Source organism: Trypanosoma rangeli, assembly GCF_003719475.1.
Source record: "Trypanosoma rangeli strain AM80 chromosome Unknown Tra_15.4_contig_00023, whole genome shotgun sequence".
Classification (NCBI taxonomy): domain Eukaryota; phylum Euglenozoa; class Kinetoplastea; order Trypanosomatida; family Trypanosomatidae; genus Trypanosoma; species Trypanosoma rangeli.
Genome location: NW_021705767.1, coordinates 19,526 through 33,089, shown reverse-complemented (window position 1 = coordinate 33,089; position 13,564 = coordinate 19,526). Strand labels below are relative to the sequence as shown.

At 55.5% G+C, this 13,564-nt stretch overlaps 9 protein-coding genes across 9 annotated transcripts in view, besides 5 other annotated features; all 9 read right to left on the bottom strand.

The window, feature by feature from the left end:
* The window catches only part of TraAM80_01163 (UDP-Gal or UDP-GlcNAc-dependent glycosyltransferase), a gene marked incomplete at both ends in the record, with an annotated part of 528 nt that extends 113 nt beyond the window's left edge, over positions 1 to 415 (bottom strand). Inside the window, one exon of the mRNA XM_029378216.1 lies at positions 1 to 415. This exon is cut by the window's left edge and continues 113 nt beyond it. Within this exon, the coding sequence (XP_029241930.1) occupies positions 1 to 415 (415 nt within the window).
* Positions 416 to 666: 251 nt separating this feature from the next.
* On the bottom strand, positions 667 to 2,118 carry TraAM80_01162 (tRNA guanosine-2-O-methyltransferase TRM13; the record flags this gene model as incomplete). The annotated part of the gene is made up of 1 exon (XM_029378215.1): positions 667 to 2,118. The coding sequence occupies one exon, from the start codon at positions 2,116 to 2,118 to the stop codon at positions 667 to 669; it is 1,452 nt and encodes a 483-aa protein (XP_029241929.1).
* A 377-nt stretch (positions 2,119 to 2,495) lies between these two features.
* Positions 2,496 to 2,520: a microsatellite.
* Positions 2,521 to 2,582: 62 nt separating this feature from the next.
* Positions 2,583 to 2,631: a microsatellite.
* A 246-nt stretch (positions 2,632 to 2,877) lies between these two features.
* On the bottom strand, positions 2,878 to 3,609 carry TraAM80_01161 (uncharacterized protein; the record flags this gene model as incomplete). The annotated part of the gene is made up of 1 exon (XM_029378214.1): positions 2,878 to 3,609. The coding sequence occupies one exon, from the start codon at positions 3,607 to 3,609 to the stop codon at positions 2,878 to 2,880; it is 732 nt and encodes a 243-aa protein (XP_029241928.1).
* Positions 3,610 to 4,159: 550 nt separating this feature from the next.
* Positions 4,160 to 4,184: a microsatellite.
* Positions 4,185 to 4,375: 191 nt separating this feature from the next.
* Positions 4,376 to 6,400, bottom strand: TraAM80_01160 (glycosomal ABC transporter member 1; the record flags this gene model as incomplete). The annotated part of the gene is made up of 1 exon (XM_029378213.1): positions 4,376 to 6,400. The coding sequence occupies one exon, from the start codon at positions 6,398 to 6,400 to the stop codon at positions 4,376 to 4,378; it is 2,025 nt and encodes a 674-aa protein (XP_029241927.1).
* Positions 6,401 to 6,613: 213 nt separating this feature from the next.
* Positions 6,614 to 6,659: a sequence feature (A-rich).
* Positions 6,660 to 6,952: 293 nt separating this feature from the next.
* On the bottom strand, positions 6,953 to 9,262 carry TraAM80_01159 (3',5'-cyclic-nucleotide phosphodiesterase; the record flags this gene model as incomplete). Its single annotated transcript, XM_029378212.1, has 1 exon — positions 6,953 to 9,262. The coding sequence occupies one exon, from the start codon at positions 9,260 to 9,262 to the stop codon at positions 6,953 to 6,955; it is 2,310 nt and encodes a 769-aa protein (XP_029241926.1).
* A 68-nt stretch (positions 9,263 to 9,330) lies between these two features.
* Positions 9,331 to 9,762, bottom strand: TraAM80_01158 (uncharacterized protein; the record flags this gene model as incomplete). The annotated part of the gene is made up of 1 exon (XM_029378211.1): positions 9,331 to 9,762. One exon carries the CDS (start codon positions 9,760 to 9,762, stop codon positions 9,331 to 9,333), a length of 432 nt encoding a protein of 143 aa, XP_029241925.1.
* A 423-nt stretch (positions 9,763 to 10,185) lies between these two features.
* Positions 10,186 to 10,217: a microsatellite.
* Positions 10,218 to 10,221: 4 nt separating this feature from the next.
* Positions 10,222 to 11,208, bottom strand: TraAM80_01157 (mevalonate kinase; the record flags this gene model as incomplete). The annotated part of the gene is made up of 1 exon (XM_029378210.1): positions 10,222 to 11,208. The coding sequence occupies one exon, from the start codon at positions 11,206 to 11,208 to the stop codon at positions 10,222 to 10,224; it is 987 nt and encodes a 328-aa protein (XP_029241924.1).
* A 63-nt stretch (positions 11,209 to 11,271) lies between these two features.
* Positions 11,272 to 11,955, bottom strand: TraAM80_01156 (uncharacterized protein; the record flags this gene model as incomplete). The annotated part of the gene is made up of 1 exon (XM_029378209.1): positions 11,272 to 11,955. The coding sequence occupies one exon, from the start codon at positions 11,953 to 11,955 to the stop codon at positions 11,272 to 11,274; it is 684 nt and encodes a 227-aa protein (XP_029241923.1).
* Positions 11,956 to 13,082: 1,127 nt separating this feature from the next.
* Positions 13,083 to 13,562, bottom strand: TraAM80_01155 (UDP-Gal or UDP-GlcNAc-dependent glycosyltransferase; the record flags this gene model as incomplete). The annotated part of the gene is made up of 1 exon (XM_029378208.1): positions 13,083 to 13,562. A coding segment is annotated over one exon (480 nt), but the record flags the coding sequence as incomplete, so codon positions are not given.
* Positions 13,563 to 13,564: the final 2 nt, after the last annotated feature.

The window sequence follows — 13,564 nt, the reverse complement described above, 5'->3', positions numbered from 1 at the left end:
GCGCGGCAGAGTAGTTGTAGCCGTTTGACGAGTGCCGCGCGAGCAAGTAGAGCACAAGCATCGCACCGCGGAACTCGTTCGCCCGCGTCGCCACATCGGGGAATCGCCAGCACGTCGACCGCTGCAGGTTGCGCCGCCTCCGCCTCGCCTCGATATCCACTGATGGAATGCCAAGAACAATGAGAAACTTCCGCTCCTTCCACGTCTCCACAACACTGCGAGGAACATGTCGCAGCGCCTCGTCATCCGAAGTGCAGGAGACGCCTCCAGACGGTTGGCGAGGGCTGATGTGCGGGGCACCCTTCGAATCCAACCCAGGGCCGATGTCAAGGGGTTGAACTTCAAACAGCGCAAACAGAAGCATGAGGAAGCAGATGCCAACGACTGAGGCAAACCTTTTTTCGAGCCGCGCCATCCTTACTGCGTTCTTGTGGAAAGGAGAAAGCAGAGATGTGAACAGAGTCGCAAAGAGTGTTATAATAAAACTGTGGTGCGTGCCTGTCGGTTTGTCGTGTTGCTATTTTTTTTTAAAAAAAATATACGTGCGTTGTTGTCGTGTTGTTAAGATGGCGAGGAGTGTGCCATGTGTGTTGTTTGGTTGTGGGACGGTTTTTATTTTAGTAGCACATGATAATTTCTTGAAACACCTTAGTTAAGAGTTACGGCCTACGCAAACGCAACAATGCAAACATTTTCTTCCGTGATCTCCCTTTGAGTGTACTGGCATAGGTAGGCAGCTCGGTATCCACTTTGTTTCAAGTACTGTATCCGTAGGGCATCGATGACGCGCTTGCAGCATACACCTGTGATGCGGCTTTCGTGATCAACACAAGCCCCACTGACAGCCCAGGAAGACATGGAAGCAATTGCTGCAAACTCCGCGGGAGAAAGGGTGTATGTCGTTCCCGGCAGACGCAAAACGGTATCACCGTTTCTGCCTGTGGATTCCAGCGAGTTGATGTGCCGCAGCTCACAGCGATGGTGGCAGCATGTGGCAAGGACGACGGCACTCACGGATAGGCGTCCTTCCGTCCGAAGGTTGGGTGCCGTGATGCATGCGAGGGCAAAGTCCGTGCAGGCGCCGCAAAGGTGCTTGCCCATCGCCACCCAGTGCTCTTCTGCGTTTAGCGCAGCAGGGCGGGGATCCAAAGAAATGCTCTTATCAGCGTGTTCGCTGCTTCGGTCCCGTTTGCGAACGGAAGGGTCCCGCAGCGCAGCAGCCAAGTCGAGGTCTTTAATGTCAAGACGCAGCCGAATGAGAGGAAGACGTGTGCGGCAAACACGTGCGTCGGCTTTGCGGCGAAAGTTGTCTACATCGACCACAACAAGGAGTGGCTCACGGCACCCAACTGCTGCCATGGAACTTTGTTTCGTGGGCGTATTCCCTGGAAGATCAAAGGCGTGGGACAGTACGGCATCCTGCAACGCCACTGAGAGTCCGCCCTTTCCCGCCCCCAATTCTAGAAAGCCAGCCACCGCCGCTCCGGCGCCATCCGTTTGCACCTGGCGTCTTGAAAACCCTGCAATTGCTTTCTGCAGGCAGTGGAGCAAGGCACGGTGCTGTGGACCATGCTTGGCCGACAGTTTTCGCGTCGACGTGGATGCTTCTTCACCCTTGTTGGATATCTCCTCTGCCATCAATACCATCTGTGGCTGTACTACGGTGAAGTAACACTGACGCACGCGCGCGATAAGCTGGCGAAGGGTGTCGGCATCTAAGTGATGGTGTGTCCGTCGCTCGTGTTGCGTGTCGGACCCTGCACAATACACATTTCCGCGAAAGGCGTGGAGATTCGCTCGGTAATAAGGCAGCCGCGTGGCAACAAAGCGCAAATCCGGGCACACCTTCGTGTGGTACTGCAACCGTGATTCGTAAACAGTGTGATTGGGATTGATGGGGCATGGCACCCGCCGTGGACGTTCGGTGTCATCCGCCACCCTGATGCCGTCACTGACCTGCTGGGCTGCGAACAGCGTGGGTGTATCATGTGTGTGGCAAAAGCGGCTACCCCCGCGCTTCTCCGCACGACAGAACCGCTTCTTCAACGGGAGGTAGTGGTCGCAAAGGCTGTTGTCAGTGTTTGACTGCGGCGTCGATGCAACCCCCTCCGGCGGCATGCGTCAAAGAAAGCGAAGAAAAAAAAATGGAGTCCCCCTACCTTCCTGACCGAATGCACAGCCACGCGCCTACGTGAGTGCAGGGCGGGATTAAATGAAAAACAAGAGGAGGAGAAAAGCGACATCGCATCCAGCAACAACAAGAAGGATTTAAAAAAGCGACATCCCAACAACTTCTGCGCAGAGCCGCAATCCATACAAACCGAAAGAGAGAGAAAAAAAAAGATCAAAAAAAAAATATATATATATACAGGCACGGGAGAGGGATATAAAAATCACCACAAAACATTTCATTCATGTACATACGCCGTCACTCAGGGATGGTGTAACAAGTGGGTGGGTGGGGTGTGTGAGTGTGTGGCGCTGCAGCAAATGTGCCCCCTCCCCCCCCCCCCCCCCACCATCAACATCAACGGGTCAAAAATGCCACAACAAAACAATGGCAGCAGAAAGCCGCGCAGGCCAAAAAAAAAAAAAACACGCAGCAAAAACAAAACAAAAACAAAAACAAAACATTAGTCACGGCATTACGGCAGAAAAACAAAAAAAACGGAATCGGAGATAAAACACCCCCTTGTAGAAGGCGGAGGGGGGCGTGGAAGCCGCTGGGGACACACTAAGAGAGTAAAAGGTCTTTTTTGTTGCGGTTGTTAGTCTTGTTTTTCTCTTTCCTCGTGTCTGTTGCAGGGTGAAAAAGAGGAGGTATGAGAGGAAGCCGTGCCATTGTATGACTGGAGGGGAGGCGACGGTGCAGGTCTCTTACAACTCCGATTGCGCCTGAATCAAGGCGACTGGCGGTGCAGGGAGCTCCCAGGATTTCCAGTAGGGGTCTGGTTCAATGGGGATCCGGCACGTCGTCGGTGGGAGACGCATGTGGGCTGGTTTGTGGCGTTGGCTGCTGCGGATGCGCTCCGTCTCACTCCACAGGGGTGGAAACGCCACAGTTGTGACAACCCCCCATGCGTAGATGTACCGCTGGCGAGTCTTTGGCTTCATCACGTCGTGGATAAGTTGCAGCATTGCCATCGACTCCTCTACTTGTTCCACGCGCCGCAGGTTCTCCTCCATGAACAGCTGCAGGCAAAAGATATCAGCCAACTCCTCCCATTCCAGCTCCCCTCGCTGCTTGGACTCCTCGTAGAGAAACTCCCCTCGCGCTCGATCCTGTGCAAATTTATCCGCCCCTACAACGGATCCTTGCTGCTGCCACTCATCCCACTCTTCACGCTGCTTCTCTCCGTCGTTTTCCTTCGGTCCCTCCGCGCCTGTTGTGTGCTTCTGCAGCATCAACAACGTGGTCGCGTTCAAATTCGCCTTGGATTTGAGCTCGGAGAAGCCACGGAACCATTGTCTCTGCAGGATTTGGCGTGCGTATGCCTCTCCTTCTTCCAACGGCATGAAAAGCGTGGAAACACTCTCGGCAGAGAGGCAATACTCAGCACTCGGCACCACCGCCCTCACTTGTGAGGGCTCTACGCTCTCCGACGCCATATTACAGTCGTTGAGCGACAATGCTTGCGTGAAGTATCTGCTGCAGGAGGGGAGGCGAAACAAAAAAAGAAAACAAAATAAAATAGGGCGCGGTGCGAAAAGCGGACGGCACAGCCGCCTATGGGAAAAAAGACACAAAAGCAAACACGAGAAAAAAAAAAGGCGATTGCAGCGGCATTTCAAAAAGAAAAAAAAATTTAATATTACCGACTTCGTCTGTCACGTATCCCCCCCCCCTCCACACACACACAACACGGGAATATATTTGTGTTCTGCTGGTAATAAACCCGCCTGAGAAGAGTAGGCTAATCTTCGTGCCTTCGTTTCGGTGGCCTCGCGTTAGGCTCCCACAGCCGCAGAAATGATTGGTGCGAGCAGAAGGCGCCCGGCGTCAGCCTGGACTGCAGAATTTCCCGAAGAAAACAGCTTTCACCTCCGACATCACGTGTGAGTAAACACGACTGGAATGCGACGGGGTGTAATACACGAAACGTGCACGTTCCATCGTGGCTTCTCGCAGCAGCCACGCACGCAGAAGAAGGGGGGGGGAAGAGAGAGAGATAGAGAGAGAGCGAAGGTCACACCGCCTGGCGCCAGGAGATGAGCGGGTGTAACTGTCGCCGCTTCCTTTCCGCCGTAGAGAGTCAGCGAGGGATTCGCCTTGCGCCGCGGTGGCAGGCAAACGAAAGCAAACCCACAGTGACACTCCAACCCAAGACATGGCGCCAGCAACGCCAGTGAGCAACACAATACCGATAGCGGCCGCCTACCCACCGTACTGGGATAAGTCAAGCCGAGCCTCCCGCCCCACCATGGTTGGGTCAGACGCGGTGACGATCTTCGTGAGAACCACAACCCCCTCTGACTCAAACCTGACCGGGGAAAACATAAATCCGCCGCAACCGTCAAAGCGGAGGATCCAGTTGTGATGACCCCAGGCTGATCGGCGATGGGCAATGGTGATGAGGGAGATGCCAAGTTCGTGGCACACGTTGTACAGCCGCTCCTCCACCTCCACGTCCATCATGCTGCTGCACTCGTCAAGAATGGCAAAGCTCGGTCGATGGAAAAACAGCCGCGCCATGGCAAGTTTCTGCTTTTCACCCATCGACAGCACGTCGTCTGCCCACGAGATAGTGGAGTCCCACGTGATGTCGGGCTTTAAAAAAATGTCGTCCAGCATGGCCTGCTCCAGGCAGTGCAGCAGCGTGGATTCGCCGACGAGGACCTCGCTGGCTTTCAGCGGGTACGTAATTTGATCCCGCAGTGTCCCATTTGACATGTAGGGTCGCTGCGGCACGTAGTAAATCTGATCACTTCGCGGTTTCATGATACGGCCTCCTTGAAGCGGCCACAGCTCGCCCAAAAGTCGGACCATGGAGGACTTACCGCAGCCATTGGGGCCAACGACCAGGAGATTCATGCCCCGTTTCACGTAAAACGACAGCCCCTTGCAAAGCACCTCATTCGTCGGCAACACAATCGGGACGCGGTCAAACTCTATATAATTCCCTCGCACCACCTCCCCCGCCCCACTCCCCGCCCCATCCTCTATCACCTGTTCTATCCCCTCCTGCAGCTCGTACACACGGTTCGTTAGCGCCTGTAAAACAAAGCACCTCTTAAAATTCTCAACAATGCTCCCAATCGACACCGCCAGCTTCCTGACGAGGTACGACGTCTCCGTGAAGACCGCCATGAGTTCTGCAGCAGAATTTCCCTCCGTATGCTTATTGAACACCGCCGCCCCGCAGACGGCGGCGCCAAGTAGCACAGACCCATGCCTTAGGACAAGTCTCTCTATAAGCTCGTACCCGCCACGCACGTAGGAGGCCCACTGATCGTGCTCTACAATAGAGGCAAGGTATCTGCCCATCAGCGACAGATGAAAGTTTTGTCCCTGCGTCATGGCGTATTCCTCTGCGTATGGAACAAGCCGCTGGTGGGCGGTGACAAGGGCACCATTCCGTGCAAATTGTTCACTTACGATACCCTCAAAATCCGGGGCACAGGCGTAGGTAAAGGCTGCGAAGCCGGTGTAGTAGCCAGCGATAACCAACGGGCTGCGAGCCCCGCTGAGTGACGTTAACCTGCAAGAAAAGAGCGCGACATCAATCATGGGCTTGAGCAGCCGTGTGTACAACATTGTCACCGCCAAGGACCAGCTTTCAATGTCCTTCGTCAAGCGTTGATCCAGCTCCTTGCCACGGTGCGAGCTTGCCAGGGAAAAGAACACCTGCTGGTTCAGGTACTCGCGATAAAAGTAGCGGCTCAGGTTTGACTGAAGCTGCAGTGTCAGAACCCCCACAGAGTACTGCAGAGAACTGTTTGTGAGAGCGGTAGGTAGGCACCACGCCAAGAACGCCAGGAGGGTACTCGCCATTGCTGCGAGGTCGCACTCAATCACAGTCCTACTGAGGTGCGTACTCATCTTCACAAGGCGCAAAGTAAGGTACGTGTGCAACAGCAGCAGCGACGATATAATCATCAGCGTCCCGCTTTCCCGGGAGCGCAGGGAAGGCACGGCTATTCGCAGCAGGAAGAAAAATCGTTCGTAGCTGGACACGCGCGGTCGGTCAGCCAAATTCACGCCAAAACTACAACGCCGCCTCCGCTTCATCTCCGACACTTCTCGCGTCTTGCGTGCGTGAAACAGCTTGGCTACTTGGCGGCCCGGTGTCACCGCCAGCACCAGCAGTAAAGCCGCGAGGCTCAAGGCAAGCATTCGTGCGAGCATCCGATCGTTGCTCCGTGCCGCCACGTACTCCCTGCACAACTCAAGAAGTGACATCTTCCTCGTCCGTCTCAGTGTTCCTGGCAGGGCGTGAAAGACGGCAAGGACGCCCCGATTACTTTTGCTTGGTGTGTTTCCGCAGAAGCTTCCTTACGGCTGCACAGAGGAGAGCACACGGAAGGGGAAATGTAAAATGAAACGTCTACGCACCACCACCACCATTTTCCCCACTTCCCAGAGCAGAAGAGAGGGCTGCAGAAGAACTTCTCCTGATTTTTTTTTCTTCTTCTTTTTTTGTTTTGTTTTTGCCTCTGTTGTGTGCTCGCCCCCGCAAGGACGCATCACATGCCATTGCAAGCAAACACAAAAAAGAAATATGTCTCACACATGAGCAGTTCTATCAAATAAACATGCACGCACGCAGAAGCAAAAAACGACAACGACAGAAACCGAAGCCCACGTCTACTCCTCCTTCCCGGTAAATCTAACGGCAAAATGTCGCAGCCGAGACACGCAAACGGCTGAGCCCCATGATAACGGAGCATGTGCATATCGGTATGTCGCGCAGGACATGCGGCTTCATACGCATGAGCCAAGAAAGAGAGTTGCTCAGGTGGCAACATCTTGGGGAGCAGGGAGAGCCTCAATGGGGGCGAGAAGTGCTTCCAGCAGGTGACGCAGAGTCATGCTTTCCTCGTATGCAGCGAGCATCTCCTTCTGAAAGGCGAGGAAGCAGGCGGTGTTGACGAGAAGGGAGCCACTGTCTACATGTCGCGAGGCGCTTACGTGAACCTCATCTAAAGCGCGTGTACCGGTGACGGAAGCAGCCGCATTCTCGCCTGCAACACCGTCAACGTGGGAGGGAATGATGCCGGGGTGCAACAATGGTTTAAACGCCTCATCAGCAACAATACCGGTGGGAAGCTGCGCAGCGCGAGAGGTCCATGCAGCATGGTTTGCCCGCAGTGCCTTCTCGCACGCATGCAGAGGCGGGAAGACCTCAGCCGCGATGCGACACAGCGGTAGGACCGTGAGCTCAATCAGCTGCAGCTGCGTCTCGGCGGCGGTGGGTGTGCTGTGAGGCACGTCAAAGCCGTAAATGCCAAGATCGGTGGCAACCTTCGCCTGCCTCTGCATCATGCCAAACCACCTCTCGGCGTATCGCTCGTTCACATCAAATGCCCGCATGCAGAATGCATACTGTGACAACCTCAGCAGTAGTTGAACAAGGCGACAGCGCACAAGCCTGCTCTCTATCTGCAAGGGACCGTCCAACATAGGCCCGAGGCACGCACGCATCAGACCGCTGCAGTGCCCATGGAGCTCATCTGGAATAAGTAAGGCTCTCACGTCATCCAGCAGCGAGTGCGTCGCTGCACTGTCGTCAAGAAAGTTAAACGGTTTGTGTGCAAGGATGTCGCCAAGGTCCTGTAGGCGTCGGCGCTCCAGTAGGATGCAGCCGTGAATGCCAGCGGCGGCAGGGTCCTGCGCCGCGGCGAGAAGGCAGCCTGAGACGCCTGGATGGCCGTAGTCCATGCAGAGTGCGGCGGTGACGGCTGCCAGCAACTCTGCGCGGCTCATGTGAGGCACCATCCCGGAGTGAACCAAAAGTGCATAAAAAAATTGGGCGCATGCAGCGGCGTGGTCGGCTGTGTAGAAGAGGGTGTCTCTGAAGCCGCTTTGTAGCTGCAGCAGAAACCGCTTCCACGCGCCCAGAGCAATCGGGGGAGAATCTCCAAAAAACTCGAGCTTCTCGGCAATGGCGCACCCAATGTGAAAAAATAGCCCTGGAGAGCGTGCGCACTCGCTGCCGTCGGCGAAAGCAGGATGGTCGGCATCCAGGGCGCCGAGAATGGAGGTAAAATCCACGACAGGGGCTGGCAACCCCGTTCCGTCAAACCGACAGTACTCAACTGGCTGCAGAAACCAACGCCGGTGTGACTCCGGAGGCTGGTGATCGCGCGTAGCTCCTGCCGAGTTTTCTGCGGTGGTTCCTGAAGTTTCCGGATGCGACGCAGAAGCTGCCGCTGAACGTTTCAAATGTGCAATTTCTTGCAACAACCTCTCGGCGTCATCCTGCAGTGCCCTCAGCCGCTCTGCTGCCGCCCTCTTCTCCTCCTCTAACGACACCACGCGTTCATTCGCCGCGGCAAGCGTGTGTGTAAGGGCGTCGAGCCCGTTCTGCAGTGCATCTCGCTCACTTGTGAGACACGCAATAGTCGCATGGAAGTTTGCAACGTCCCTCTGCGGGCACATGTGCTGCTCGCCTGCATCGACTGCCCCGTCCCCGGAAGCGGCAACGACGTCATTTGACGAGGGCGTGCGAACGGAGTCCAGCTCGCCACGCAGTAGTTCGAAATCGCGCCGCAGTCGCTCCGCCTCCCGAGATTCGGCCAGCTGCTCCTCAGCATGGAGGCAGAGGGAACGCTCGAGATCCTCACAGCGGTGCATGAAACGGTCCCGCTCTTCTACGGCACTTGCGGCATCGGTGGCGAGGACGTCCAGCGACGCAGCCAATGCAGCTATGCGAGAATCCTTCTCCTGCAGGCTGCGCCGCTGCTCTGCCTGCGCCGCCTGCAATTTCTTCACCAACGCAAGAATTGTGGCGCGCCAAGTCTCAGACTTCCCCTCCAGGTCGACGAGCGTTTGTGAAAAAAGTGCATTCGCCGCTTGCGTCTGCGCAGACTCGCTGGCAAGACGGTCCCACTCGGCAAGGTGGCCCGCCACAAAGTCAAGAACAGCGCATGCCGTCTCCAGCCCGTTCCCGGTGTCGTTTCCAGAGGCACAGGCGTCGGAGAAACGCTGTGGAAACACCCAAGTCGCGGCACCGACCACGTTTTTTACGGCCTCCATAAGCTTACTAGGCACCGGCGACAACTGCGAGGCACCGGCGACGTCTGCCGTGCCGCCGCACTCCATCACAGGACGCGTTGCTTGGCTCCTGCAGCTCAGCGATGGCGTGTTGCGACGTTCCGATCGCTCCCGCCTCACCGATGTGTCTGCGACACCCTCCGCCTGCTGCCTTCGCCAGGCGCAAGTGCCTCGCGAAGTTGCTTCATGGTTTCCTCCTGCGTAATGCAGAGCAGCTCCAGTCGGTGGTTCTCCTGCGTGAGCTCCTCCACACGGCGCTGCGACGAAAGCAAAAACCGGCCAGCGGCGGAGCCTTGAGGCCTGGGCGGCGGCGCCACCGCCCCTTCCAGACCCGGCCCCCACACGTCGTACGGCATCTCCTCCCGTGGTGTTGAGGCCTGCTCAGACGAGGCCCGCTGAGACGAGGCATTCCGTGAAGCGACAACGCCACAGAGTGTTTGACGTATTTTCTGAATGCGGAAAATGGCGTTAAACTCCTTCGCGGGGGCAAACGCCCCGCCCAACACAGGCGGGCGCGCAAAAGTGCGCTTGCGTGGCCGGGGTTGCATTCCTATCTATCCGTATGGCTGATGAAGGACGCAAACACAAACGCACGGCGTGTTTGCGTGTGTGTATTTGCGGTGTGGTGCGATAACCAAAACAAAAACGAGCATGCACAAAGGGATGGAGTGGTGGGCATAAAATAAAGCTGCAAACTGCAGGACACACTCGCAGCGGCAACCAACGCATTCAAGCGAAAGGACGCAGCAACACATTATTAATGCGGTGGAGCGAACGGTCTGCTTAAAAAGTCCCAATGCACACAAGCAGATCCACCGCCTCCCCCCTCTGAACAGAAAACAAAACGAGAACTGCTAGTGTTTCTGCTAAAACTTTGCTCAGCCTCCCCTTGTACTTCTTATCTTTCCCCAAGTGCTCTCAAGAGAAATTGCGCCGTATTTGTTCCCATCCACAACACACTTCTCCCAAGCAAAATAAAAAAAAAGGAAAAAAGGAAAAAAAAGGTGCTACAGAGAAGATTCTTTTGGAAATACGCTGTACTTCCAGACAAACTTTGCGGCAGGGCAGCGCTGCCTCACGGCGTCGGCAATGCTGTCGCTTTGCGCCGCGTCCGCCGCCAACGCCACAGCAAGCCCACCACGGCCTGTTCCGGACATCTTCGCGCCGAGTGCGCCGTTTTCGCGGCAGAAGTTCACAATGGCGTCAAGCTCATCGCAGGACACTGTGAGCTCCTGACAGAGCGCGTGGTTCCTGTTCATCAGCTCCCCCAGGCGAACCAAATTTCCGGTTTCAATGGCCGCCTTGGCCTCCCCCACGCACGCGTTGTAGTGCTCCAGAAGTGCGGTGAACCACGCGGGTTTCTCCTCCTTCAGCTTCCGCACCCCCCCGACCACCTTCGTGGTGCTCGCCGTAATGCCGGTGCTGCACACCACCAGAAACAGCGGCTTCAAAAACGACACACGACTGAAGGCGGCCTTCCCGTGGTCGCGGCGGTAGGAAATGAGCCCCCCGAACGTCGCGGCCGTATTATCCACCCCGCTTGGTGTGCCGTGGTAGCCGCCCTCGCCAACGAAGGCGCTGTGGTTCACCTCCTGCTCACTCAGACCCAGCCCGTACATCTCACTTAACGCACGCGAGAGGGACACAACGTCGCTGGCAGACGCGCCAATGCCGCTACTGGGCACGAGCGAGCCGCCCAAATGAATGCGGACGCCATCCACGGTGGTGTCAATGTTTAAGTGGCGGAAGACCAGACCGTGGGCCAAGCGCTGCTCTTCGGCCTTCTCCACGATGTAGCCTGGCACGGCGGGCCGCTTGTCCACAACCGAAACCCCCGGCCTCCCCCTCGTGAGCTCCAGCCGGCACGAGGTGTACTCCTGGATGCCCGCCACAAGCGCCTCCGCGCCGTACACGACGAAGTGCTCGCCGAAGAGGATGACTTTGCCGAAGCCAATGTGCTCCTGCTCGGTGCGTTCAACAACCGCCCGACGCATGTCAGTGATGAAGTGGCAGTCCTGTGAAGGTGACAGATATGCAAAAAAAAAATCGAATGTGTTCTACGGCCGGCCGCAAAGAAAAAAAAACGCACAGAAAGAGAGAGAAAAAAAAAATGCAGAGACGCGGCTCAGCACATCTGCAGAGCCCCAAGAGAGACAACAACGCCGTCGTTGCAGCGATGGCAACATCGCCACCACCTTGCACCACTCCAAAGACAACCAGAAGGATGACACATTCATGGAGCAACGTTTCCACGCAACGTCAACACACAAACATACACGAGGCTTCCTCTGAAATAGCACTCGCAGCATGGGAGCATAAGAAGATACAAAGCATCGATTTAGAGAAATGAGACATTTAGAGGTCCGGATCTTCTCCCGCAGGATCGCACCGCTCATGTCGCCTGGACCACACAGCTGAACCGAAACATACACTGCAATGCCCGCCCGCCACGGGAACTGACACTCTGCAACGCTGGACGTGATGAATGTCTTCTTATCGCAACCTACAAAAGTGTGTGCAGCATACAAAAGAAACCAACTAAAAGCTTTAAAAAAAGCGCCACAATACACCGCGGTACCCGTGGGACAGGCACCCCCCCCCCCCAAAAAAAAAAGACTCCGCTTGCCCCAATATTTCCAGTGAAACCCAATAAAGCACCCAACACCGCATCCAACCGTCCGTGCGCTAGAATGTGTACCTCCGCCAAAGGCCTCCCTCGAGTTACCATAATCCTTCACCATCATCCCCACGACGGGGCATTCGTAATGCCCCCAACAATGACACTATAATTACGGTAACAACGCCATAACAAAAAAAAAGCAAAGGGAACATCATTCACAAACAACAACGTGGTGATTCCGCAAAACGTAACTCACACTTCGCAGCCTCGGGAATATTGCAGCGTCCGACGGCCCATCCCACCGCGGCACCATGCCAAACCGCACGCACCCTATACAACGCACTGCCGGCAACGCCGCTGAGGCGCCACAAAGGACACAGGCAGGTACCCAAAAATCTGTGTGCACGCCACGGGACCAGCCAAGCAAATTACAGTCGACACAAGCGCATAATGAAAAAAAAAGCACACAAACAACGTAGAACTTATATGCAGTGCCAGTTGGGCCAGCGCCGCCTTCACACGAAAAAAAAAGCACCCCACTAGAGGGAGTAAAATGCAACAGAGGCTGACGTCGTTCACGATGCACACGGGGGTCTGCTGAGTCCTTGGCCGCGGCCGAGTGCGAAATCTACAGTAGTGTTACTTTCCCTGGGCCGAGGTGTGCGTGGCTGTGAGGCGTTGAGCGCAAATAACGACTAATGGCTCGGCGTGCATTGCGTGGAAATCTGCGTGGTGTAACTGAACGCAATGCTTCATCATCTGCTCTTTTGCCATCTTTTCACCGCCGCAACGGCGCACAAGTAATCTCGGCTCCCCACCTTTTCATTGGCACGCCCTCCACAGCCCCTTCGTAAAACACCCTGGGTCTCCCTCCTTGCTGTCCAGGCAATGCTGCTCAACCCAGCTGTTGTTATCCCCAAAACCGGAAAACAAAACAAAGCAAAGTAGTGGGAAAACACGTGCATTTTTAAGTAATGAAATAAATTGAACATTCAAAGAAATTGCCCCACTCCCCGTGGGCGAGTGGCCATGTCACGCACTTGTAAAACAACATCGTCTTCAGGCACAGTCCAAGATGACGCCGTCACGATGCGACGTGCTCCAGCTTTTCCATCCACCGCCCTGAAATGACTTATCCTCTTTTACTTTCCTCCCCCTATCCCTCCTCACTAGAATGATACCTAAAGAAGTTCTTTAACGGAGGTCATATAATGCATGATCACAGCAAAAATAAAACATTATTCACCACTACCAAAAGCAATCAAAAACAAATCCTCCCCTCATTCGCCTGTACCTTTGGGGCAAAGGAAAAGTATCATTCCCAAAGCGGCGCATCAACAGTTCGTACTCGCTCTCCCAAAGGTGGTGCACAACAACGGAGCCTTGGGATACAGGTCCAAGATGGCTACCGACGTGAACGTCATGAAAGCGGCACGGACCCTCCTTAACGTACACCAACTCCTTGTAGCGGATCTCGCGCAGCACGCGACCCACCATCGCATCCTCGTGGTTCATGTTCAAGCTGAGAAACTCCGGCTCCCTCTCCACGCTGTACGGCAGACAAACCAGTCGCCGCAGCGGCTCATAGGAGACAAACTGCTGTGCAACGTCCCTCGCCAGCGTCATGCATCTTCCATTCACATAATTCACAGGCTCACCAGGGGAATATTTTTCGAGGAGACCCCAGTAAATGCCACAGCGCGGCAGCGTGCGCAGATCGACAAGGAACT